Here is a 27,143-nt window from a genome sequence, read left to right as displayed (position 1 = left end):
GTCTCAGAGCTTTAAAGAGCCAGCACTGTAAAACCTGCTCCACTTATAGTTCAAATTCTGTGATGTGGTATAAAAGGGTTAAATTGAATGTTATGTCTAATTTACAGCTATTAAAATATAAAGTTTTCTGGAGTTAAAAAATTGATCTACAACTGCAAAGTTTGTCATCCACATTACTAGTTTTCAAATTAAAACGTATTTTTCTTGACTCTTTTAACAGCGGAACTGAATCTAAAGTCTGTATTTACATCATAATAGTGACCACCTACTGTAAGAGATGGACAAATATCCAGAAGTCAAGTGTCTGAAAATGCTTCAATCCTGGGGGAAAGTTGGCACGTTGCCTTGAGGACCAGCTGTGGTGCTGCACACATCTGAATATTTCTAATATTATGACTTTTTTACACACAGATTTTTGGAATATTTACAGGAACCATTCTGAATTTCTATCCGCATCTTCTTCTTTTTTGGTGAATGAAATCAAACAACAACCAGGTTTGGATTTTCCCAGAGTTGCCTGTGAGAGTATAGTGGTCCCCGACACACAGAGCTTTGGCATGGTGACTATGTTGGCAAAGGCCCAAGCCGAGCAACCCCCACCCCTTTTCCCAGGGCCATGGGAGTGTAATACATTACTAACAAAATCCCACTTCCCATTCCTCTCATCTCAACCCCCCCCCCCCCCCCCCCCCCCGTTTTCCTCCCTCCCATGGCTGGCATGGCCCCATGAAAAGGGAATTGGGGTGACATGCGTATGACTCTCCTCTGCTTTTCCCATCATTCCTCACCGCACTTCACCGTAAACATTTTAGCCCTTTTACTTGAGTTTTCCACAAGATTATAAAAATAAAAGCTGAGCAATTTACCATTTTGCTCTAAAAACCTACAGTAACCCCCCCCCCCTTCAAAAAAAGACACAACTACTGATTAAAGGGAATCCTTAAAATACAAACCCCGCTTCTTTATCCTGCAGTTCTCAGCTCAGACATAAAGGGAGAAGTATTCACAGGCGGGTACATGTCTGGGTAACATGCAATGACATTATTCTCACCGGGGTGACCCCCTCATTGTCACAAGGCTTTCTTCTCCTGAGCTTGTGAAATTGACATAAGCTTTGCAAACATTCCAGGCATTTTTTTCTCAAGGCCACATCTCTTTGGGGGCTTTTCAGTGTGAGCACCACCTACTGATGGCATGGTCCCACTTCAGACAAAAACCCCAAATTGGTTAGAGAATGAAACACATACATGGAGCCATTTAGAAATAAGCAGTAGGACTTTAATTAGACTGCAGTAAATTAACAGCAACAAAAGATGTTTCAAGATGTTTACAACTTAAAACTCTTTGGATCATTTATCAACACACATCTGGTGTGGAGCTTTGTCGAAATTCCAGTTAAAGAGATGAATGAGCACATTTTACCTTTCTTTTCCCAGGCAGTCTGTAGTGATGTGCAGTTTTGTGTCTGAATGGTGTGGTACAGTTGGAGTAAACATAAAAAGATCTATGCATGAAGCCATACTTTAGTTTAAAGTGCAAAAGCATTTTTAAAGGAAAACCATTAAAAAATTTGACTTTTTTTGCAAAGCCTCCACACTTTTGCACCAGTTTCCTCACTTCAAATTCAATTTTTTGTCTTGATCAAAAGTCCTTTTTTATTCTGTCAATGGAAGAGAATTTAAAACAGGCAGGTGAAGATGAATCCCCTTACATAATTTTAAAACAATGTAAAATATCTGACATTTTCTTCAAATATGTAAAGGTATTGATTGGTTCTGTTCAATAAAGAACTTTTGCCATTTACTTTACCAGATGCATAGGCCCATAAAATGTGCAAACTACATTTCCATAACAAGAATACAGACTTTACAGCCCCCCCAAAAAACTGGGTCATGTGAGGACAACTTGCAGGAAAAGTTCTAAGAAACGGCCAAAGACTTTTTATATTTGACACTGTTGCAAGGCATTACAAATGTAAGCAATTCCATCAAGCTGCATGTTGTAAAGTCAGATTTTTGTCTTTTATTTTTATGTTAGTAGAGTTGCATAAAAAGAAAAAGCATTGGAAATTGATCAATTGAAAAAAATAGATTTAAAAAAAAGTAGTTTTATTTAATTTAGCATAACTATGCATTTAAAACTCAAAAGAATGTGAATAAACACACCACAAGCTAATGTTGCTGCAACAGTTCAAACTATTTTGGCTGCTTTTTCCCTGAGACATGATGTACGCGACTACGGACATCCATGTTGTGTCTCTGAGGGGCCAAAACTTTGAAGTCATTTGCACAGATCCCCCTTCTCACCAAACAAAACCTCTTGGGCGTTATTCGGGAAGTGTGCACACAAACAAACAAGACCCAATATAAGCATTATTCCAACAAAACAGAAGCAGATCATCCCACTTCAAAGTAGTCGCCACTCTGGGCCGCCTACAGCTGACCCTGCAGTCTCCCCTTTTCCTGATGACAGCGCTTCAGCTCACTCAGGTCACTGCGTTGAATTCCAGACTGGATTAGGTTTCAGATCCTTCAGCGTTTTAGATACTTTTATTTCTAAAATGTATATTTTCTGAACTGCTGTAGCAAGAATGTATATGCAATTCATCAAAAATACCAATCTTTTGGTATTGTAACGAAGTTGTCGACGTGTTTAATTTGTTATCTGTACTCTCCCATTGTTTCCTGCTTTATTTTGAAAATATCCGTTTGCCTCCTGACATTATCCTAAAGTTTGTTCTTTCTTGGTTTTCTTTGTTTACTTGCTGGTGTGTCATTGTTGTTCCTGTTTCGGTTTTTTGTATTATTAAAATATGGGAGAATACTTGTTCATGTGTAGAGAAAACTAATTGAAACTGCCCAATCAAGTTATTAGAAAAGCTATATGTATAAATCTAAAATAAAATAAAAAGTTATTAAGCCATTATAATTTTTTTTCCTAAATATTTCATTCTAGCCACCGTGCTGATGGCAAAACAGGGTCCCAACCACAAGAGAACTAGATCATTCTGAAATGCAGAGCCACATCACAGACAAGAGCAGAGAAACCACATGAACAAACATGTGCACATGCAAACATATGTCAGAACAAAAACAGTGTGGGAGCAGCAACAGACCTTCTCATTCAAATGAATGAGGTGTGTCCAAACTTTTGGTCTGTACTGTACATCCTGAGACGGGTTTGACTAGAAAGGACGATGGGATGTTGTTTAATTAAGTTCAGTTTTGTGCATAAGCAACAACAGCTGTTCTGTATTTTCTTTAGCTCATTTGTGATCTCATCTTAGTTTAGAAACTTCTGAAATAATACATAAAAATCCATCAAGAAACAAGCACCAGCTCAAACAATTTCCTACAAATCTTCTGCTTTTTAAAACAACTTGAAATGCTTTTTTTTATTGTGAACATGAAACATGAAAAGCAGCATATGTTGATCAGAAACTTGTATTTTAGACAAACGTAAGACAAATGCTTCAAATATTAAGGCTTAAAAACAATTCATGCTCATTGTTTCACGGTCTCTGCTTTGATTTGTTGTAAAAACATTTTTGGACCTTCTTGCTGTTGCTTTGTGGAGCCTGGGGTTGATTTTTGTTCATGGTTAGTGTATACATTGAAAGTTTAAGTCGCTCTTCAACACACATTTTCAATAAACAAATGCAAGAATCACATGTAAAGGAACTTCAGATGTTCCACAAAGGTGTATGAATTAAAACGGCCAATCTCTGCTTTAACTTCAAACCAGATTTAAGACAGGTTCCTCAAAAGTGAAAGTCAGAGTACAACTTAAGACCATTTTTGTCTCTCGGTCAAATTCCACCCGCTTTAATCTATCAAAGCCCTAAAGTTTAACTTAAACGTTTTCTGGTTTCTTGTGATTGACAGCTTTTTTTTGTTGCCATGGCTACAAACGCGGTTCCCATAGCTTTGGCTACAAACTCTTTTCATGTTCTCTTTGACACAGTTTACGATGGTTTTTAACTGAAATTAGAAAGAGAAGCGACCAAACTTTTAGTGTATAATTACAGGATTGTTTCTTTATCTTGATCATTTTTAGCCCACCAACATCATCTTGTTCGTCTGTATTTAACCTAGAAGAACAGACTCCGCCCCCCTAACACTGACTAAATCCTTAACACACTTTTACATTTAGCAAATGTAAAGTTCCATCTGAGTTGGTTTTTCCTTTGAGTTTCAAAGACAACAGCGCCACCTTGTGACAAGAACTGGACATTACTACAGTCTGTTGTTTTATCTAAAAAAAAAAGAAAAAAAAAAATTCATGTAAAAAGGTTTTGACAGAAGACAATTTTTAAAGATACAGTGAGTGTCTGATTCTACAGGTTGGCTTATCAAAAATATTTCAGTAAAAAATACTTCTCAGCAGCACAAATATTGATGGGCAATATTACAATTTACACATCAGAATAAATTTGATCTTCAGGGCAAAAAGAGGAACCTGCTATCATTGTAGGATTTAAACAAGTGTCAGCTCATATCAAGAGTCTTTTTGAAATTTTTGGAGAAACTTTTTTAATTTGCATATCTTCCTCTGTGTTACTGTCAGAAGCTTTTTGCAGCCATTTTTGTGCCTATTTTATTTTCAAACAACTTTCAACAGTAAATTAAAGATACATAAAGCGTCTAAGAAACAACTAAAGGTCCTCCTCCACTTCATCCTCATCTGCTACTCCAGCTCTGCTACCAGGACCTTGAAGCACCTCCATCTTTGACTGCAGAGCCTGTAAACTAGTCTGGCTGATGTAGCACGCAATTTTCTGAGACGGCAGCAGCTTCTGAAGCTCGGCTAGCTTATGATAGGCCTAGACAAGAAACAAAAAAAAAAAGATCAAATGAAATAAGACTGCAGCTGAATGCTTTGGACTCATCCTCATGAACCCAGTCCAATTCAACATCATGATCACAAATGTAAACAGAGGAGCCTCACCGCTTCCAAGTTGCCTTTCTGACAGTGGTGATCAATCAGGAACCCAAATGCGTCCCCGATCCTGATGGGGGGGTCCAACTGTGGCTCCTGCAGCAAAGCTTCACATAAGAGTGCCGCCTCCTGTGCATCTTCAGAATACAACCTGTAAATCAGAAAAAGCTGGATTCTCAATGCCCAACAAGAACATTTGTGTTCTGGCAACCAGATATACATATAACATAAACAGATAATATTGTCAAGAAAAAATACATCTTAACTTTTTTCTTATCAACAGAGGAATTCCAGATCTCCATCCTGCAGTGTTAAATTTACCTTTGCATGTGGATAAACTTCTTGATGAGAGTGATTTTATGCTGTAGCTCAGCTAATCTCGTTGCCTGTTGTCCTCCTGAAGTGTCCTCGGCTTTTGAGAGACACTTAAAAGCTTCTGTCAAAGCATCCAGAGCCTTTTCATAATTTTGGTAATCATCAATTTCCACCTGAAACACAAAACCCCCCTAATTTAGGATTATTGAAACTTGACAAGTCTTTTTCCGCAAACTAAATTGAGACAGTGAGGATGATACTGAAATATTAGGGAAATTGAATATACCTGAGCACAGGCTTCATAGAAGCCAGCAAGGAGAGCTAATGCCTTGCCTTTAATGTAGAACTGTATTATGGTCTTTAAGATCTTTGGATCTTCATGCCAGGCCAAGGACTGGAGATAGTTAGCTGCCATGATGAAAAGCTCTTTCTGGCGACAGAGATTGGCAAAGAAAATCACCTTTTCTGTGTCGCCTGACTTCAGGAGTGCCTTCATTGCCTGTTAAAAAGAAGCAAACAAGCAAAAATGATAGTTTAGGTTCCCACAGCCATGCTTTAAATGTAAACTGAATTGAATGATAAGTTTGGGATTTTTGTTAAGGAAAATCATGAATACGCAGCCACAGCCAGAATCTACCACAGCTTGAGCTAAGAGCTTATCAAATGACATCAATATTTCTAATATGGTAGAACAAAGTATCTCTTGTTGTACCACCAAAAACCTAAAATTTTCTCTCAACTTTAAGAAAATACAGATTTACCTTCACCCTGTTTTCTGCTTGTGAATATTTCTTTGCCGCCATATGATAGCTGCCCTGTCGCATGCAGCAGTCAGCTATCCTCTCCAGGAGTTCATTGCGGGCCTCTTTAGATAAGTCCTTTGAATCAGTAACTGTCATTCTCTCAGCCAGATCATTTGTGATGGTCAGGTTGTGACTCAAACACAGCTCCAGGGCCTGATGGTACTGAGGATCATACAGAAATAAAAAAGGGAGGTATTGCATTGGTTTGATTGGTCTGTGCAAAAATGGTACACCAATAGGTACCTTCTTGGCTGCAACTAGTAGTTCCAGAGCCTTTTCATATTGGGAGTGTGAAACGAAGAAGTCAGAGCAGCGAGCTAGAAGGGCTGGATCGGAGTTTTCATTCAGATCTTCTGCAATTTGCTGAAGGGCAGAGAACTGCTCTGTGGAAAATGCGAGCTCCAGAGCTTTGGAGACATGACCAGCCTGAAAGAAAGTAACAAAAAATAATAATCCAAGTTCTGGTTTCCATTTCAGGATGTATCTTTGTTTGTGTACATGTTCTATGATCGCCCCCTTATGGACAGCTTTAAAATGCATCAGCTGTTCACAGAATCTGGACTGACAATTGTGATCAACCTTGTGATAGAGCACCACAGCTCGGTCCATGTGGCTGCCTTTTTCTTCATAGTAGCGGGCAGCCTCCATCATGTCCTCTGGGTTACTGAGCAGAGCCAAATTCATCAGCTGGTCATCCAAACCATTCTCCTGAACAGACATGGGTCAAGTCACAAGTCATTTATTAGAATAAAAAAATTAGAACAATACTTAAAAACATTAGCAGCTCAGTGTTTTGGTGAATTAAAAGATACTTGTTGGTCCACTGTACCTTACAAAGTCGTATAGCATTATTGTAGGCCTGGGCCCTTGTGTAAAAATGGACTGCCTGTTTGAGATCATCGTGGCTCTCATAATACCTGGCCAGGTGGTACGATGCTGCTCTGTTACCCGTCGCATTTGCTATCTGAGATGCCTATGAAATCAATAACACATCAACAACACATTTCTGGTTCACTTTCAGGTGCAAATAAAAAAAAAGTTAAAAACCAAACACAATTTAAGGTTGTTTTTTTATTTAAATAGCAAAAAAAGATTCCTCATAACCTCACTTTTTGAAAAAATTCTGTTATTCTGTTTACCTCTTGAATGCTCCCCATGAAACAATGCACCCGGACCAACGAGAGGTAGTCCTGAGCGAGCTCATAGAAATGCAGTGCTGCATCCATTTTTGACTGGCTCTCCAGGTACTGGGCCCACCACTTGTATATGCTCCTACGTTGACAGGATACAAGACTGAAACTCAGAGCATGCTCATAGCTTGGAATTTGTATTATAAGTAGGTCATGAGTTGCAGACTCACTTGTCCTTCTTTTTGTTTACATAAACCTCTAAAGATGAAGTGTCATCCTGTAGCATTCTGGGCACCTCAACCCTGTGTGTGTCTGACTTCTCGTAGCTACAAGAGAAAACATTAAAAAATCCCACTTTTTATTTACTTTTTAACAACTTCCTTGTAATAGAAATCTAATTCCCCCTTACAAAGTAATTGCCTGCATTTTGTCACCCATAGACTCCAAGCATTTGGCATAATTGTAATAGGTTGTGCGCAGATGGATGCGATCGTGAATTTCTGCCGTCTCCAAAGCTTGCTGCCATTGGCCAGAGGCCTGGTAAAAAGTATTCAGCAGGTCAAACCGCTGACAGCTCTTGTACAACTTTTCTGCATCTTCCTGTTGGAGAACAGGAAAAGATCATGGAAAGGTAAATGCTTTCAATAAGGAAAGTCCCACGGCTTGTGTGTGGTGACATGCTCAGACCCAAACAGAGGATGTGTTATTTGCAGAAAAAGGATGTAGCTTTACTTTATGTTGGATAGCAGATAATTTATGAAAACCACAAAAAGAGATCAATCTTCTTTAGGTTTTATCTTAGCTCTAAGCTGACTTTTTATGTTTTCCTGGAAAAGAAAATACCAATAAATAAAAATGGAGGTCAGTTTGCACCTTATACTCTATATTGTGTTCTTCCTTTAAGGCTAAAAGTTGTTTGCAATCAAATGATTAAAGGACTTACCAGCATGCCCAGCTGAATGGCCAACATTGCTACTTGGGCCTCTGGTTCAGGCTCAGCCTTCGCCTCTCTCAGTGCTTTCGCTGCCCTTGCATTCCCCATATTCCCAAGGCACACTTGGGCTACATCCAGCCGGCGGGTTTTCACACACATCCTTGCCATGTTTTCCCACACCGCTTTACTAAGGAGAAAAAAAAAGAAACGACTGTTTGCAAGGCTGATGTTTTGCGCACTCCAGGGGCATTTTATTATTCAGTAGACAAAACTATGGTGCAAACGTAAACACTTCCTGAATGGAAAAAGGCAATCTGTGTTGTTTTGTGTTCTTTATTTCCACTTATTTGAAGCTGAAATGTGTGTCCGACTCAAAGTGTGCATCTGAAAATGTTGACAAAGAAGATTCCCGTATTAAAACAATGACAAAAAGTAAAACCAAACTGAAAAGAAAAAAAACAAGAACTGATGGTTCAAAGTTCCTTTAGTTACTGACATATTTAAGTCATGATCAGGTTTAGCTTCATGTCCAAATTTAAGATTCCACAGCCATCTGGTTTCTATTTGCATCCACTCCCTCCGCCTTTCTTCAGCAGATACAGATGTGGGCTGTTTATTGAAAGTTGAGCAACAGGAAATACCCAGAATTTTAGGGGCCTTGCTTTTGGAGGGCTAACAGAAGTTAAATGCATACAAAATTGTAAACAGTCCTAAGTATGAACCAAAATCAAACTTAATATGGTGAGGGAATATACTGAGAAAAGTCAAGCTTGTTGCAACCCAAGTGGCGAGATCTACAGAGCCACAAAAGGAAAGACGAGAGAAAAAACGAGTCTACATGTGGCCCCTCTTCCCATTCTCTTTTCCTCTCAGGAAACACATCCTGTTGCTAGCTGACTGTGGCCGTCAGTATGTTTGTTGCACATAAGAGAGGGCACTTCAGTGACGCCCCCTGGTCCCCAGACAAAAGAATACACTGAGCGGTGACGTCTGAGACGGCGTCTTTTAGACGCTCTCACTCCAGCACGCTGACAAAGAGTCATATTTGAAATGATCATGAAGGAGGGCCGTGTCTGTTTAAAGGAGGCTGCACTGCAAACGAAGGCTTCGGGTCATGATTAACGGCAACTCCCCTGCATTTTAACTCTGACCTCTGGCAGGCAGAGAACATTTTAGAAAGCCGGAGAGAGGGAGAGCAGCGGGAGGTGGGATTGTAGGACTTCTTGTTCCAGCCAAACAGCAGGAGCTCTTCAAACCAGGACGGACTTGGCCAGGCTTTGCAGAGACACTACAATGTTAGGTCTTCACCAGGCTGTCGAAAAAACATCTTTTTGATTTTTTTTTTTAAAGCAATGTGCAGCTGCTGAAGGCAGAGAAAGTAAGGAAAGAAAAAAAATCTTTAAAAACATAGAAGTTAGGCAGATATAAAGGAAAAAACTTGAAAAACAGAGAAGAAAAAGAAAAAGGTCCAAAAACCCAAAAAAAAGATTGAGATCCAAAAGTCAAGCTGCAGCCAGTTGGAGCCAGTGGAATGGACCCAAGTGCAAGTTGGATCAACCCCCAAGTACCCACACTGCTGTCCGAGGAAGAAGGCTGAGGATCTGCTGCAACAACTAACACCTGAATGAGGATGAATGGAGATGTTCTTTAGAAAAGCCTACAATCAACAAGTTTGCAAACTCTTCTGTGCAAGCTGGAGGCGTACAAACTAACAGCTGGAAGAAGAGGAGTTGTTGGAGGGGAGTGAGGGGGCCCCGAGCACCGCTCGTGCCTCTGGCCCGAAGCAGAGGGAGGCAGACTGCAGAGACACTCAGAGCTGCAAGAGGGACACCACGGAGGGGAAGAAGTGGCGGGCGTCAGGTGTCGCATGGCAGCGCAGAGGCTGGTGGCGGCAGCAGTGGTGGTAGCCCTGCTGTCCCTGGTATTAAACAATGTTGCAGCCTTCACCTCCAGCTGGGTCCTTCAGGCTCTGGAGGATGGACGTAAGCGCAGTGTGGGACTCTGGAAAATGTGCCCTAGTGGGGCGGAAAGGGCACGGGATGATCTGCCCGCTGGAAGTAAGGTGCAGGGGACGCAGAGGCAGTGCGAAAGCCTCGGATGGGGCTCAGAGTATGCAGGTTATCAAGAGTCCCGCAGCACAGTTAAATGTAAGTTTATTTCATTAAAAAAAACAAAAACAAAAACAAAAAATAAGCGTATGATATTTTTCCAGCAAATGTTGACCGACTGATCAATTCCTTCTACGTAAAATTTATTAAGAAAAAAGATGATTAAAAAAGGCATTGCAAAAAGTAAAGGAACAAGATGTGATATCAGCACGTTCAGACATAAAACATGAAATGTTGAGTTCTAACTGGTAGTTTTACTGTCGTTTTTGTCTTTCATGGTGGCTTTGCGTTTCTGAGATTCGTAGCTGAAGTTCCATTAAGAAAATGCCATTCAAGAAATGCCCAACTTTCATTGGGAGAGCAGTGGGCAGTGCTGACTGCTGTTACAAAGTAGAGTGCTGAACCCATTCATGAAAAAGCAGTCATGGCTGGCCGGTGCTGCCTTGTTACAAATGTGCAGAGGATTCCTCTGTGGGGTGTTGATTACACCTCAGGATTCATGTTTTTTTTGTTTTTAAAGAAAACATCACAGATTTAGAATTAGTCCTTGGTATCAGAACAGGTGATTTGACGCCACTTTTGCTCTGCTTCTTAAAGTGCAGTTCAACATGATGCGAGCATGCAACCTGATGGCAACAGTGGCCCTGACTGCTGGTCAGCTCATCTTCCTTCTCGGCTTGATGGAGCTGCCCTTCTTTACACAGGAGTCCCAGTGGTGGGAGGAAGCCATAGCGGCACTCTTCCAGCTAGCCAGTGAGTATTCATCTGTAAGGCCAAACCTGTACTACGTTTGTTGTCAAAGTTATGGACATTTCAGTCTGGCATGCGTCATGCAAAGTCTTGAGAATGAGAACGCACATCTGTTTTGGGAAGGAAGGAATTGTAAAATATGTTGTTTATTTTTACATGTCTTGACCTACAGGCCAACGGTCAAAACATGTAAAGATAGGGTATGAAAGCATTAAATCCATCTATCCATCAACATTGAGAATTCACCAATATGGCGTATCAGTGCCCCTTTTCAGGAGCCCTGTTGCCATGCTATGTGTCCGTTCAGCTGCATGGCATTAAAGAAACATGAAGGGGGTCTGCTCTAGGTCTAAATTTAGTCCCAGTCCATAATCCATGGCCCAGGGCTCCAGCTAACCAGCAAGCGACTGCCGGGCGCCAGGATATCCCTGCTCAGGACGAGGAAATGTCTGTGACTACCTGTTATGCAAACCCCTGAGCTGAAGAAGGAAAAAGAGGGGAGGGGGAACGAACGGGAAAGACAGCGTGCAACAGGCGCCGTTGTGTTTGAGTGCGCGCTTGGAAGGGAGATTATGTTTGTGTGTTTTTAATGCGTGTTTTGATTGTGTGTTTATGGCATGCTTTGAAAATGTCCCTCGATACACATGAAAGAACGGTGGGAAAATGGCCAAAAAAATCTCATTACATGAAATTTCCAAGAATTAAATTAAAGAGATAATTAGCTATTTTATTTGTTTATTTAATTCACATTCCAGAAGGCAGGACCATGTTTATCCAAAGCGTTTGCTAAAAACAAGAGATGAATATAAAAATAGGACTACATGTTTTACAGTAGTTTTGCAGGAACAACGGAGGAACATCTGGGTGGGTTAAAACTGTTCTAACAAAAATGGAAGCTCTGTTTGTCTGACCATGTTCAGAAGCACAAAATTATTTCCCAGTTATGCTTCCAATCTCATATGGTCACGAAGTTGCTAAATAATTAGATGCAAATGTGGATAACTAAGCAGAAGGGATGTCCTCAAAAAAAAGATGCACATTTGAAAAAGTAAAAACAAAAATGAAAATGTTTCATGTTAGTTAGGCCTAAATTGCATAGCTGTATCTAAATTCTTGAATATTTATTTAGTTTGGCTTCACTAAAAAAAGTAAATATTAATCATTAAAAAAAAACTATAAAAGACCAACATTTGTCTTGGTTTTATTGCATAAAAGGTTGAGTCACATTTCCAAAAGTTTAGAGTATGGATGAAGGTTCTTACATTGCATTGAAGTTAAATCATGGCATCTGGACTTAAAATCATATTTCTTGAAATGTTCAGTCTGAAGCCACTTGGATGAGTGTTGAAAGGTCTCCAGAATATTGTATGCCCAGAAGCTATGATTCGACTTCAAGATAAGTTTGGAGTCAATTTGAGTTTATCTTAATGTGATATTGGAGCTAATTGTTAGGGTCACTCTAAAGTAAAAATAGCTTAATGCCTAATTATGAAGGCAAGAGTGTCCTAAGTGGTCGTTTAATTATGATGATGCAGTTTTTAGCCAAAATCAGAAGGTACCGATCAATTTTCTGAAGAATTAGAAATTAGCCTTGAGTTGTGGACAAGACTGTTGGCACTAGGGCTGCACGATATGAAGAAAACTCGCGATATGCGATATTAGTAATTAATATTGCGATAACGATATAATTTGCGGTATATAAACAATTAGCAAAACAGCCAAAAATATTATTCCCATTCCATTACAACAGCTTAAAAATTGTACTACAAATAACCCTTGTTGACGTAGGAGGCGAACATACAACATAATAGGGCGCCATCCGATTAGTTAACAACGTGAAGGGGTCCATCTGATTGGTCAAATGCAGAAAGGGATTCTTTCGATCCATTAAACACTTCAAGCTGCCATAAGATTGTTTGGCCACATCTAAGGTAACCATTTATTGCAAATTTGCTGTCTTTTGCGATATGCATATTGCACAGCTTGAAATTGCGACAACGATAAATTTGCGGTATATTGTGCAGGCCTAGTTGGCACAGTAGTAATCCTTCGCCGATGTCCCATCCACCCTTTGTTTACAGACTCTCCCACTAGCTTACAGCTCCTTGCAACCCTAAGCTAACATTACTAATGCAACAAAAACGGTGAGCAAAATCGAAGCTATCCGGCCGTACACCTTTAAGCCAGATGCCAGCTCAAACGAGGAAAACCAAGACGTTAATGCACCTATTTTTCTGCAGAATGGAGTGGAGCAGAGAGACTTTAGCCCGCCCATTTCAGTTGCTGCCTAACAACTGAGAGCTTTTTTAAATGGCTGGTTTTTATCTGCTGCTAATGCATCACGATTTGAATACAGAAATGCAGTTTTAGTCTTACATTTTTTCTATATGCCCTCCATCATGATAAAAATGCTACAAGAACATGTTAAAAACACCAAAATGATGTTTTTAATTGGAGTGGGTCTTTAACAAAAAAAAAGTTTTCTCCAACTGCACAAGAAAAGGCTGAATAAACCTTTGCTGCTTTACAGCATAACATCTAAGCAAAGCTTAAAGTCTGGCATTAAACTTATCATTTATCAAGTCTTTTTTTCTATGTTGACATGAATTTAGCTTATTCCTTCAAAGAGACGTTTCTTTAGATTTGGAGGAAATTGCCAATCGTATTTCCTGTGTTTATTTCTTAATAATTCACTAACAATAAGCAAATGATAAATAAAATCATTTTTTGCTGTTTAGAAGTAAGCAGAACTACTGGAAGGAACTTGGGACAAGACAAACAAACTTTCAAGAACTAGCATTGATACAGAAACTATTTTGACGTCTTGTCAAATGTCCAGTAAATACATGAACTTGGAAGCCTAGGGAGTGGTGTGGAGGGAAGGAAGGAAGGATGGAAAGAGGAAGAAAGGGAAGGAAGTTTGGGAGATAGGTTTGTGCCAAAAAAAGAGGTTCACACACACCCCGAACTGGCTGGGACACGGACAGGAGATTATTCATTTTACTGGATAAGGAGCCAGACAGGTTAACATGAACAGATTAGGCAAACAGTTGCATGTGTGTGTGTACACAGAGGGGCAGACACACAATGACATACAGACAGAATTATCCACATCCTCACTTTAAACAATGACAGTCATCATACTGTAGCGGAGGAAGAAATATAAATGAACTCCCCTCAGTGGTGCCGCTGACTGTTCCAGGAAATGTATTGATTCATATCCTACAGAACTAACATCCCTGCTTCCACTCATTATTTTGGCTCTTGTATTTATACCTCTGCAAAAAGGTTTCAGACATCTAAACAGGTGAATGGCTCCAAACCATCTCCTAAAGCAATGAGCAACAAGTCAAATGTAGGTCACTTCAAAAGCAAAGTCAAGAAGACTGATTTAAGGGAACAGAAAGCAAAAAGATCAAAGGCATTACACTTTTTTTATGTCTTTGTGGCCTTGCATGCAAACACACAAGTTCCTCATTGCGTGGCTCTAACATCAATGAATGAAAGAAATTTGCGGATGTAACAAATCAAAGGATTTTGGGACAATCTATCCCAAGCTCGTGTATTTTTACGCTTTTGAGAACTTTTATCTCAAAGTCTCTGAAGTTCTTCAGAAGAGGAAGCAGATTCTCTCATTTAAAGGCCTCCCACAGAGCTCCAGCTCTTTGACAACTGGAAGAATGCAAGTAGTATTCAAAAAACTATTTTCTGGAGCTCCTAGAAATAGTGTTTGGCTTTGTAGGTACATGAATTAAAAGATGTCAGCATCTGTTTTGACTCACGAAAAGCGCTAATATCTTGAAGTGACCTGAAATTGGGAACAGATTTATCCATTTTCGACTATTTTCTGGGAAGTGTTGGCAAATACCAATTCTCTAAACAGTTACCTTCATTTTTTATAAATATAACAGGCCTCAACTCGTGTCAAAGTGCATTCTTCCCAAAAATAAAAAAAAAATAAAAAGATAATTTCCCATCTGCAGCGATTTCTACTAAAATTTTACAGTAAGTATATTTACCGTACTTAACAAAATAAAGTTGGTTGTCTTTCAAAATAAAAGTTGTTTTGTTGGTTTCTCCTGAAGCGTACATTCTCAATCTTAAGGGTTTTACCTTCTTAAACCAGATGTGAAACACTGTCTAATACAACCATGAACTAACTGTTATTAACAGGTAAGGATTGTGCATCAATGCAATATTCAAAATGTTTTTAACTTTAGCTTTATTGAGATGGGCCTATTCATTAACCTTTAAGACAAAAGATTTTAGACAGCCTCAAATGAAATTTTCATTAAAAAAAAACAGAAATAAAAAACTGTCTCTATTTTAAAAGTAACTATATTTTCTCTACATTGCTGTCAATAAAATGTGATAAAGAATCTTGACTAAGTGTATTTTTTTCTGCTTCTGCTCAGGCTTTGTGCTTGTAATTGGACTTGTGACTTTCTACCGGATCGGACCCTACACACACCTGTCCTACTCCTGCTATGTGGACATAGTAGCTTGCCTTCTGGCCACACTGGCCGCAGCCATGCTAATCTGGAACATTCTGCACCGGCGGGATGACTGCCTGGCTCCTCGAGTTATAATCATCAGTCGCTCGCTCGCATCGCCTTTTCACCCACGCCTCAGCAACGACTACGTGGAGTCTCCGTGCTGAGGCTTCATGAACACAGAAGGACTAATCGCAGAACATGAGAGGACTGCTTTCTCCACCATAACTGTTTTAGTCCTAATACTCATCTGAATTGTGACTCTCAGGAGTAAAAAAGGTTTTCTGTGGCTCTGAAAGCATGTACCTGCTACTGCAAACACAGTTTATTTTACTTATTAGAACAGTTCTGCTGCTTCAAGCACAGGAGTCACGTATTTAACAAAGATAATGTATTAGGAAGTCTTTAAGCTAAACAAATACAGACCTAATGACACTTCTTCACATATTTACACTTGGGTGAGCTGGTAGCAAGTAGGAGATGGACTTATGGAAACCACCTTTAGAAAAAGATCAAGCTGGAACTTGACCCTTGTGGCAAAAAGGAGCTTTTTGAATAACTCCCTTCATAATTTAATTTGGAAATAAATACAACACCACATTACCTCATGTTTGTCTCTATCTTAAAAGTCATTCAATTTCAAAGGAATATTTTATAATGAATCTGTTGGAAGTTGGTGAATCAATAAGCAAAAACAAGTTGTGCTTCTTTTTATTTTGTCTGTCACATTCTGGGACACTTTTCACTTTTAACCATCTGAATTGTGGTTACATGGAACTCTTTTTAAGAATGTTCTAAGAACTGAGAAAAAAATGGCTGCTTACAGAAAAAGCAGATGTGATCACAGATCAGTTTTGGTTTCCAAGCACAATTTTAGTAACTAAAATGAATAATAGTCATCTTGTAGATGAAGTGAATCGGGATTGGCAGGAAAAAGACCTGGCTCAAATAATGTTTGTATTAAGCATTTTAAATGAACAACTGTTGCTTTTGGTACATCTTGTATAATTAAAAATGTAAGAACTTTAACTCACTGATATGCTTGGACCTTTCACTGTCAGATAGGAGCGGGTCAGATAATATATATAATATTTTTAATTTCAATAAATGTATTGCTTACTTTGGAAAAACTGTCTTTTTCAGGCCTAACAGATGGGGAGGAGGAGAATTAACAAATGAAATAAAAATGTGGATTAAAATCTGTTTAAAGCATCAGATGTTTGGTCTGAGCTGTAATATTTTATTTTTATGGTTTTTACTTTCACTTTAAAGAGTCAAAACTAGAGTTACAATATCGACTACTTAAAAATGAAGGGACAGAGGTTTGGACAGTGCTACTTAAAATGAACATTTTCTATACAATGTTACATAAACATTAAATGCATTCCTAAAGCTGCAAAATTGACGTTTTTTTCTTTCTTTTTTTTACATGCAAGTATGTAACTGTGAGAGCAGCATGTGTGCATATAAAAAAACAAAATAAAATGAGTATATTTATTTTTGTCATTTGAGGACTGCAGCAAAATAGTGACCTTTTAATACTTACTTATGCAATAATGTTAAATATGGATCTATGTTCAACCAACCAGATGAAAAATTATGTAAAAAAAATAACTTTAGCCTTTTTGCAAATTCTATTTTGAAGGATTACTTAAGTAAAAAAATATGTCATCGCCTTGAGGAATAACTAACCGTAAAACAAATATTTTAATTAAAACAGGTCTCACGTACAAAAAAAAAAAACAATAAATGAAGATGAGGATTTTAGTTTTTCACTGACAAAAATGACAAATTCACATCGATCTCAATTGGGTTCATACACTGACGTGTTTAGGCTTATAAAAACAAGAGTAATACTTTTTCACAGAAAATTCCATTCTAAAGTAACTTCACAATAAGAAAAAGGCTCTGAAACTAAAAGCTGGTTTCAAACGTAAATTCAAAATGTTGCTTTATAAAATGTTTCTTATTTGCTTTTATCAGAATTATTCTCATTCTACAAACTCATACATCAGCACATTATTTAGAGGTTGTTAACTTCAACCCATAGAGCTGTAAGGAATAAACTGCCAACCTTTAAAATGGAAGTTCATCTCTGCCCCAACTAATTACCAATAAGTCTGTATTTTACGTGAATACCAATTTGATTAACCACTAAAGCAAGGGTGGGCAATTTTCAGGGTTCAAGGGCCCGTGTCCTCATGTTTCCCAGATATCACTGCCCAACTCACGGCACATTACCTGGATCAGGCGTGTCAAGCCAGTCAGAACATACCAGAGCAGGATATGCTGGAGAACAAGCAGGAATGCACCCCTCTGTCATCAGCCGTTAAATAAAGCATCCTGAAATTTGACTGACACAGACATACTGTCCATCTATGTGAACAGAGGTGATGCTATCAAGTACATTCCTTAAAAAAAAAAAAAAGGAAAAAGCTAAATTCATATCTAAAAATGAAACCCATTGTTGATCAACCCCACAGTCAAAAGCCCCTAATGATACAGGTTACTCCTGCAGGAAATGCACACTCATGTGGGTGGGAGTCAAACACAATATCAACTTAAGCGGGCATAAAAATAGCCATCAATAAGGAACTCAGTAAAACTGTCATCATGACTATTAAATTCTTTGGAATATCCGGCTGACGGACTGTTTGACCATGCCAACGCCGTTTTGCCTTTTGCGTAATGTTTGTACGTGAGAAAGTACTAGGACTTGAAACGAGTGCCCTCAATCACGTATTCTCCCCAAGATAATATCATATCAGTGATGAATATCCATGTACCTTTCTTTTACACACACTCGCGCATGCACACACGCACAAAGGAAACGAGCACACGCACCCTTCTGCTGACATGATTTCATGTTTGGAAGAATGGAGCGGGCACTCCTTCTCCATCAAACTGGCAGGGGAACTTCATGTGTGTGTAATTCAGAATGTGTTTAGAAAAGTACATCCCTTCAGAACACACCCGCACAATAACAAAAACACTCACACATATACACACACTGAAGAGTTCCTTCCCTCCATGCAGATACCAAAAAAAACATTAAACATCTCCTGTGTTGTTCCTTTTTTTACTGTAAGTAGCATATTAAACTAATAAAAGATTGTCAGTTGTATAGGCAGTTCATTCATGATCTGATTATTTCTTAATTCTTAGAGAAAAAAAGAAGGATTTTTTTCCAAATAATTATGAAAATCTTTTATCAATGAAGATGTAAAAAGGGAGGTCTTAAAAACGTTTGCAATCGTATTTTGTGCTGATCATCAATAGTGAAGAACTGCTCATTTATGGGATCTACAAGTTTTTTTTTCAATTAAAGGTCATATTTTCCTTTTTCACAATTTTTCTTATTTAATCTTTAAAAAAAAATCTCCTTTAATTTACATTGGGCAGGCTATGTTTTAGTATTATTATCTTACCTTTTTATGAGCTTGATTGACCTAAAGGCCTTGTCCATGTCACCAGTGGTCAGATAGAAGCTGAAGTTGAGCATGGCATCCCGAGTGGCCTTTTCACAGCTCTCCAGACCAACAAAGTCTTTGAGAGGCCGCCTGGACACCATATGAGGGAACTGAGAAGGCTTGGATTTTGATGAGTGGGTCTGATGTGAAAGTGATGAGGCCTCAGTTGAGCCTTGATCCATCTCACCAGGCTGAGAAATGAAAGGCAGTTTTAAAAAAAATTGTGATTTTGCAAGTAACATTTATGGAATTGTGTTAAAAAGTTCTGTTATTTAAAAAAAAGCAAGGAAATACATTCAACAAATCTGGGGGAAACAAAAACTCTGCGGTTGTTGCGGAACAACATTGCATCACAGATCTACTCTATCCACCAACACAAGAGTATACAGGGCTGACGCTGAGGTCCAAACAAAGCATGGATGCATTTGTGATCATCTTTAAAGTTTCCTTTTTTAAATAAATGCATCACAAGGTGTACACAGTTGAAGGGGCTGGAAGCTGGGAGGCAACATTAAAGCTTTTTTGAACATTTTTTCAGGGAAAAGACTTACATCCGGTCGAAAGACACCACCTTTCCGAAATAACAGCTAGGGTGTGTTGGGCCAAACATACAATTTCACATAAAAAACAATGGTGGGCGTCAACAAAATCCCAACAAACATGTCAACATAAAAATGAGCGGAGCAGATCTATCTCTGTCCTCACCTTACAGCTGTAATAATAATAAGGCACATCCAGAGCGAGGAGGGCCTGCAGGCCTAAAGGTTTCAGGTAGTAATCGTGGAGAAGGAGTCCATCCTCCTGAGTACAAAACAGTGTCACAACGGACACATCCGCCTGAGAGAAGAGAAGATGTTTAGGTGTCATATGTTCCTAAACTGAAGTGGTCCTAATAAAAAACTGAACACTCTTGGAGAGTAAATAAATACAATTTCATAGAGAATAGATTCTTTAAAAGCCTCTAAAAGCAATCATGTAGTAAAATGTTTCGTGATTGAACATTAATCTATGCTATTGAGAGAAATGTTTATGTTTTGCATCTACCAAACAGTGAGGTAAATAATAGGGTATTAAACCCTATTACATAGATAATAGGTATAAAAACGCAAATAATTTTAAAAAAATGTATTATAATAGATGCACACATTTTATTTATTTTAGTAAAAAACCTTTTATTTACTTTGTTTTGTTTGGAGTTTTCACTTCAAGTGACTACCATTGACACATTTTGAAGAAGATTGGGATGTACCAAAGCAGGGAAGTCAAGTCTTTTATTATGGACACTATAAAGTGTGTTTTACAGTCTTGAGACCCGCGGTCTTGTCTGATTTTTCATTCCACAGTCCCATATGATGTCTTCATATGTGGATGCCAGGTCTCAAGAGGTTTCATTAATTTAGCTGATTTATGTTGGAGATTTAAATTATGCAGTATATTTTATTAATTAATTATTAATGATCAATTATACTTTTATTTTATTAATTGTCCTTTATAATTTTTTGTTATTGATGAATTGGTTTAACCCCTCCTTGTGTGTTGTATGTAGGCTACTTGTCTGCAGCTATAAACCTTCCCCAGTGTGTTAACCAGGAAGTGGACTTTTGGGGTATTCATTTTGTTTCTTTCTCTTTTTTTTTAGGCCCTAATGATTTTTTATGAACAAAGAATCTCTGTTTATTATTATTTGTATTATTATTATATTTTTTAAACAGGGAGAAAAAAGAATAAAAGGAACAAACAGCCTCCAAGCAAAACAACCTGACTGCTGCTGACTGATTGTGGACCTTCACATTACTTTTTAATAAATTTTACCTTTTGCTTGTGTAAATTTAGTCGCAATATTTTGATCATTTTTATTATTGTTTAGTAGCAAAGATCTGCACCTGACTAACTTATTCTTACCATATCCAAGAAAGATTCTGATGAAGTTTCCGAGCTGACTGGCACCGTCTCGCACGCAAAAAGACGAGGCTCGCTCTCATCCCAGAAGTGAGACACGGGGTAGCGACCACTTACTTCACTGTGAGAAGACTCCTGTCTGGGACTAAATAATACAAACACGAAGATATTTGTAAATAAAATAATCTAAAAAAAAAAAAAACTATGAATTTAAAAAAAGAAGTCCATTAATATACTTTTCACTTTCTTCTGGTTGGGAGATACTGCTGGAATGTCTGCCAGTAAAGAAGTCAAAGTGTGTCAAAGTGTCCATCTCGATGTCATAAAAGTACACCTTGTGGTCCAGTCGTCCATTAACCTGTAAAAAAGGTGTTACAATCCTCAGAGAAAAGCACCAGATATTTTTTCCTCTTAAATTTAAGTGGAAAAGGGAATGTTCTCGTAAACCTGAGAGATTAAGATGCTGATGTAGGAGCCACTGGAGTTACACTTGACGGACCTCAAGGCTCCCAGATTAGCAATGTGGTCTGCCAAATTCTTAGTCTTGCAATTAGCTTTGGCATCTCTACAACATACAAATGAAATGTCAGTCAAGACATCGATGCAGGTGAAGTGCTTTTGTTTCTAAAAGGAATTTTGGAGGCAAGATACTTGTACCTTCTGGAAAGGTCAAAAACTTGGATGTGTGCCGTGTCTGTACCCACCACCAGGTAAGACTGGCACACGTTGAGTAGCATGGGGTTCCCTTCTGCCTTCGAGAAATATAAATGCTGTTTTACCGTGCCCTGAAGGAAACAGAGTAAATATGTTCAAACAAGTTTTGAGCTACATCAATTCTAAATCATTGTTCATTCACTATTAGGCAACCGTTTTGAAGTGGTGCACTCAGACCTGTAGTGTTCGGATTTGCAACTTGTTTGGTTCTACTGTGTAGAGGTTCTCGTCATGCACGGCTACCACATGGGAATCGCAAAGAAAGGATCCTGGGAAATTACGAAGAGAGAGTAGAAAGGGGAGAATGGGTGAGGCAGACACATAGAAACAGAACAGTGCACTGTTGTACATGCCGATAGGAACGCTCATTAGTTGCTTTGGTTTGTACTCTACCTGTGTTGTGCAAAGCTGTCCCAGAAAGCTCGTACACATTAATCAATTTGCCATTCCAGACTATTACAGAGTCCTGCAGGTGAGACAAAGAAGTGATGATAGAATCAGCTTTGTCTGCAATACAGTTGAAGCCTGACATCTTTGCTCTTACCTTGGTGACACAAACTCCTTTGATGTGCATGTCAGACTGGAGAGCAAGGTGCACCCCTGTGGTAAAGTTAGAGATGCTGAGCTGTGTTGGGCTGAGCTGCACTGCTGCCACCTGCTGACTGAAGTGGGCAGACATCAAATGCTCGCAGAGGATTAGCACCGTCTTTGAATTGTTTGCAGCCAACAGATTCAAGCTGCAGCCCCACTGCAAATTTAAAGGACTGGTTAAACTTTTGGAATGTTGCCCATGCTACATCCCTGTTTATTATTCCATGTCAGATGAGTGTGTTGCTAAAAAGTTTGTTTGGACACTACCTGAAGTTGTGTAACGTTTCCCTCTATTTCAGTGGGTGTCTGTAATTTCCACTGAGTCTTGGTGTCTGATCTGCTGCTGAACTTCTTCCACATTGCTATGCGTCCATTGGAGGTACCAGCAGCAAGAATTTCTAGGATTCAAAAATATGAACACAAAACCTCAATCAACTCAGGTTCTAAGTACCTTTCAAAGAAAAATTATTAAGCAATAATTTATAGAATTAGTGTGTATGTAACAAATATTAATGGGTTACCTTTTGCTGAACAGTATGACACACAATTGATCAGCTCGCCTCTATCAAATCCCAATGTCTCATCGAGAGACAAAATGTAGTTGTCATCTCTATCCAAGTCCCATAGCCTAAAAAAAATGAAAAGAAGCTAAATTAAATGATTACTTAAGCCAAAACAAAGTATGGAGGTAAACATAGCACGTGAAAAACCAACCTGATCATGTGTTCCCCTGTTGCTGTAATGAGGAGGTTGTTTTCTGTCCACACAATATCGACATTCTGCCCAGACTTGCTACTCAGCTTAACCTGCCATGAAAAGTACAGTAATAAGCACAACATCTATTCTAGGCTAAAAGCACCAACAAATATGGTGTAAACATTGACTTTGCTGTTACATTGTTGTGTGCATTTTATGACCTTCCTAAGGAAAACACTGATTTAAATCACTTAAACAAAAATGTGCAAAAATGTTGCTAAAGTTCCATCTGTTGACAGGTTCTATGAAACACAGTTAGACTGTTTTATCTTTCCTTTACTCATTTCAAACCACAATGTTAGCTCTCATCCTGGCAAAAAAATGCCTATTTTTTGTCCCTTGACTATCATTTGAGTGTCACTGTTTCAAATATACACAAAATAAAACGTGTCATTGCTTTAAAAACACAAAAAAAAAAATTTTGGGAATACCTTCATGAAATCCTGTGCCTCACCCTCTGGTCCCAGAGTGTACTGAGACAGCATGAGACTGTCAGTGATCACTGCCAGGACCTCTCTCTTCTTCACAAAGACAAGTTTCCTGATGGAACCCTCAACACGAAGAAGTGGGCTTGTTTTACCATGCTCATCCACGCTGTGGACTTTCCCTGCACGTGACGGACAGAAATAGTGGCACTTGTGTGGATAAAGGATAGAAATTCTATTATTCAACAAAAGTTTAATTTACTTTTGTCAAAATTAATAAAAATTAACAACTGAGCTAAAAATAGACTTTATTCAGTGGTTGGAACAAAAATACACTCTTACCATCAGCAGAGCTGACGTAGAACACAAGTCCTTCCTGTGGTCCCATCTTCAGGGGAGCTCCCTTCCAGCTGAACATGTCCAGAGCGTTTTCATCCCCACTCACCGATGCCCGAGCAAGCTTTGCCACATCACTGTTAGACATGAGAGTTCAGATCAATGGGAATTTTGAACCAACACTTTCCACGGTATCCAGGAGTGACTAGACTGAGCTTAACTTTTTATTAATAGAGGTGTAACAATGAATCAACTTAATCGATATATCAATTTACATTCCTACGATCCAACCAGATTGATCTGTCTGAGGCAAGTTGTTAATCAAATTGGCCTATAGCATTATAAAATCGCTTCAAAATGAAATAAATCAATTATAATGGATATTGGAAAACACTATTTGGACTGAGGTAGGATTTTACTAGAACGTAAAAACGACCAAGTGCATCACTTTGAACAACACACATGTAATGGCAGCAAAAAATGATAAAGCCTTCAATACAGTCCAATGTGTGGAAACACTGAATTTTGCAAAGACATGTGACCATATAGTGTGGTAGAATGTTCTAATGTTTGGATTATTTTGATGTGGAAAAACAACAGTGGACTGAACTTTAGGAAACTAAAATGTGAATGAATTTGCCATTGACTCTTGTTTACTTGTTTGTTTGTTTGTACACATATTTAATGCATACTTGATTATCTTGCAAGAAATACAAGAAATCTGCAAAACTTCACCTGCACTGTTCAGTAGCCAGGTATTTCTCTCTGAGTCACACTGGTTACATGTTTAGCTATGGATGTCCTGGATTTATAGGTCAATAAATTGTATTGTTCAAAATGAACTAATATCAACTATGAATGGTTTCATAAACCACAAACTATGAATCCTTGTTAAAATGAATCATTACACCCCTAATTATTAAGGTTACATTAAAAATTTTAGCTGATGAAGCAATAGCACATTTTTGATCTAATCATCCCATATGGACACAAATGAAAAGTTACTTACATTCCGGGTAAAGCTGGTCTGAAGAGGCAGTAAGTCAAAGGTTTGTTGTATTCATGCTTCACTAAATGGTTTCCCTGAAGTCTTCCTCTAGCGTCCACTTTCCAAACAGCTAAAACTCCAGTCTGCCAACAAAAAATCCCACTACATTGAAATATATGTAAAAATGAGTCCAATTTATGTTCAAATTAACTTGAAACCTGAATAAATTTTATAAAAACTTCAGATTGTCTCACTACTTACAAACAAACATAAAGGCTTGGTTAATTAGCTGTCAAATAATCAAATGGACAGGTTAATTGTATCTTGGAGTTTCAGGTTGTTGTTTTTTTCCAGCTAAATACCTGATCTCCAGTTACCAGGCGGCTGCCAGAACTACTCCATTCCAGCAGAGTGATGGAAGCTGTGTGTAGGCTGGGTAGAACTGTCTGATCTCCAGAGGGGTGCATGAGCAGCACCACTTCACCATTCTCCCAGCCCAGAGCCAAAACTGGCTTTAAGGGATGCCAGTGGAGCACCGTGGGCTGATGAGGACGCTCTACATGACAGCTCTCTACATGTTCTCCCTGGACATGAACAAGAACTACAATCAAATACTTTTTAAAATGAGTCTTCTCACTAGTAGAGCAAAAATGTTTACCTGTTGCAGATAGAGATCTACATTCCCTCCAGCTGAAGGGCTGTGAGACGCCACAGCCAGAACAGGAAGAGTGGAGTGCCATGTCAACTGACTGGGAACATCCCCGTTTTCTGGAGCATCGATGCGGTGGTCAAAATACACCGCCATTTCCCCGCTGCGCCCCTAAAACCCTGACGAGAAAATCCGAGCGTGTATTACAAAACCACTCAAAGCGGATAAAAAGTTATTTGGATGACTTGAACGGTTGCTAATACTAGCAACTCAACAATTGATCTAGAAACGCTGCTACTTCGCCAAACAATAATATATTTATGCAAACCTATAGATTAGATACCCAGTGACACTGATTGAAGAAAGCCAGGCTTAACGAGAAAAACGTTTTGCAAGGAGCTAAAAAAAAAGGCTTGCATAGTAGTTTATTTTACTAGCTGCTAGCATTAGCTAAGCTAGCTAAATTCGTTCTTTCTCGGACTGTCGTAAATAAAATACAAACAAACCAAAAAAAAAAAACGTGTCGTTAAGTTTCTCAGAATCTTACCCCACTGTCGGTTTCTTCGTAATAATTATATATATATTTCAGGAAATTTTTAAAATGACCCGTTACTTCAGATGTTGATGTGTAGCTTCCTGCGTGAGTACAAAGCGTCTCACTCTGGTTGCCCATGGCAACATCGCAGCTGTAGTTTTTGTTTTTTGCAGATGGAGTAGTGAGTAGCCTAATTAAATTAAAATAAAATAAAATAAATACTTTAAGAACATTATGTTTAATTTTATCTTCGTGAGTTTATTATGTGAGCCAGTTTAAAAGACTTAAATGAGTTATCCTTATTGTTTATTTATGCATCTATGTTCCAGTGAATTCAGATTTAGACTTAGATTAAATTTTAGTGAGCTCTACTGCACACCAAATCATTTATATGAGCTCCTAATAATAATTGAAAACAATGTTTATTGACATGACATTTTTCTTATATTTAAAAAAATTTGGTATTATTTTTCGATTAAGGGTGTTTTTTGTCTGTTTTACAATTTTGTCAAACTGCAATTGCACCTCCATACAAATAAAATATGTTATTTTTGTAATAAGAAGATGAAGAACACCTGACATGTTGAGTTCAACCTTTTGAAACCATTTGTAAGACAAAAGAATTACTCCTGTTGCCAGTTCACTTTATTCTCATCATGGGGCTAAACTAAAAATAAAAATAAAAGTAATCAAACCTATTTTTCAAATATGAGAGCTAAAAAACAAGTTGATTCATTAATGTGGATAAAAAATGTAAATATATATATATATATATTAATAAACATTATACTTTACGTTTTATTTAACAGAATAATTGACAAAAAATTGTATTCAAAAACTGTTTTTAATAAATAAAGATAAGTGATTTAGGTTAAGCCCCTTTACAGAAACACAAAAACCTATCCATTTGAGTTTTCCATTGTTCCAGAGCTGACAGATAAACACTCCTTCCACTGACAGTGACCACAGGAAAGAGCGGTAGTATTCCCATTATTTGTAAAGGCCTACATGTACAAGGATATTCACAGGATGTCCTTGTGAAACAAAAGTGCAGAGAGGAGCTTGTTTGTCCAGGAAGATGTGGAAAAGGATGTCACCATTATTAATAAACTTAATTCTTTTTTAAATTATGCATATGGAAAGAAAGTGGCACTTTTTTTTTTGCTTAGACAAATCTTAATTTATTTAATCCAGAATAGGCATGTCATTTGAAACTATAAAATATGTGCATTCAAAATACACGTGATGATAATGCACTAATATGCCATTTTAGGGCAAAATGTGCTCTTCCAGAGAACGAAAGAGAAAA

At 38.3% G+C, this 27,143-nt stretch overlaps 2 protein-coding genes across 3 annotated transcripts; one reads left to right on the top strand and one right to left on the bottom strand.

The window, feature by feature from the left end:
- Positions 1-4,236: 4,236 nt before the first annotated feature.
- On the bottom strand, positions 4,237-25,987 carry ift140 (intraflagellar transport 140 homolog (Chlamydomonas)). 2 transcript variants are annotated; one of them, XM_023949107.2, is made up of 30 exons: positions 25,847-25,987; positions 25,309-25,470; positions 25,013-25,234; positions 24,672-24,793; positions 23,669-23,799; positions 23,333-23,508; positions 22,860-22,951; positions 22,667-22,773; positions 22,413-22,543; positions 22,099-22,302; positions 21,948-22,020; positions 21,732-21,823; positions 21,498-21,625; positions 21,288-21,405; positions 21,077-21,198; positions 20,844-20,985; positions 19,647-19,778; positions 18,900-19,132; positions 8,130-8,307; positions 7,596-7,786; positions 7,417-7,512; positions 7,196-7,328; positions 6,886-7,029; positions 6,636-6,764; positions 6,300-6,482; positions 6,015-6,218; positions 5,540-5,752; positions 5,260-5,426; positions 4,948-5,089; positions 4,237-4,822 (listed from the first exon to the last, which is right to left on the bottom strand). In XM_023949107.2, the coding sequence occupies exons 1-30, from the start codon at positions 25,970-25,972 to the stop codon at positions 4,655-4,657; spliced, it is 4,461 nt and encodes a 1,486-aa protein (XP_023804875.2). In that variant the 5' UTR covers positions 25,973-25,987; the 3' UTR covers positions 4,237-4,654. The 2 variants fall into 2 exon arrangements, with proteins under 2 accessions (XP_023804875.2, XP_023804874.1); XM_023949106.2 differs by having other exon boundaries at positions 25,309-25,478; positions 25,847-25,981.
- Positions 9,062-16,872, top strand: tmem204 (transmembrane protein 204). The gene is made up of 3 exons (XM_004080343.4): positions 9,062-10,267; positions 10,826-10,981; positions 15,394-16,872. Exons 1-3 carry the CDS (start codon positions 9,988-9,990, stop codon positions 15,636-15,638), a joined length of 681 nt encoding a protein of 226 aa, XP_004080391.1. The 5' UTR covers positions 9,062-9,987; the 3' UTR covers positions 15,639-16,872.
- Positions 25,988-27,143: the final 1,156 nt, after the last annotated feature.

The sequence above is a fragment of the Oryzias latipes genome, chromosome 19 (assembly GCF_053564925.1).
Source record: "Oryzias latipes strain Hd-rR chromosome 19, Olatipes_Hd-rR_3.1".
Classification (NCBI taxonomy): domain Eukaryota; kingdom Metazoa; phylum Chordata; class Actinopteri; order Beloniformes; family Adrianichthyidae; genus Oryzias; species Oryzias latipes.
This window is presented reverse-complemented; position numbering and strand designations above follow the sequence as displayed.

Coding starts and splice junctions, on each gene's coding strand:
- tmem204 (XM_004080343.4), top strand. CDS start 9,988: ATGGCAGCGCAGAGGCTGGTGGCGGCAGCAGTGGTGGTAGCCCTGCTG. Junction 10,268..10,825: donor GTCCCGCAGCACAGTTAAAT/GTAAGTTTATTT, acceptor TGCTTCTTAAAG/TGCAGTTCAACATGATGCGA. Junction 10,982..15,393: donor GGCACTCTTCCAGCTAGCCA/GTGAGTATTCAT, acceptor GCTTCTGCTCAG/GCTTTGTGCTTGTAATTGGA.
- ift140 (XM_023949107.2), bottom strand. CDS start 25,972: ATGGGCAACCAGAGTGAGACGCTTTGTACTCACGCAGGAAGCTACACA. Junction 23,509..23,668: donor CTACGTCAGCTCTGCTGATG/GTAAGAGTGTAT, acceptor CGTCACGTGCAG/GGAAAGTCCACAGCGTGGAT. Junction 19,133..19,646: donor ATTATTATTACAGCTGTAAG/GTGAGGACAGAG, acceptor TTCATTTCTCAG/CCTGGTGAGATGGATCAAGG.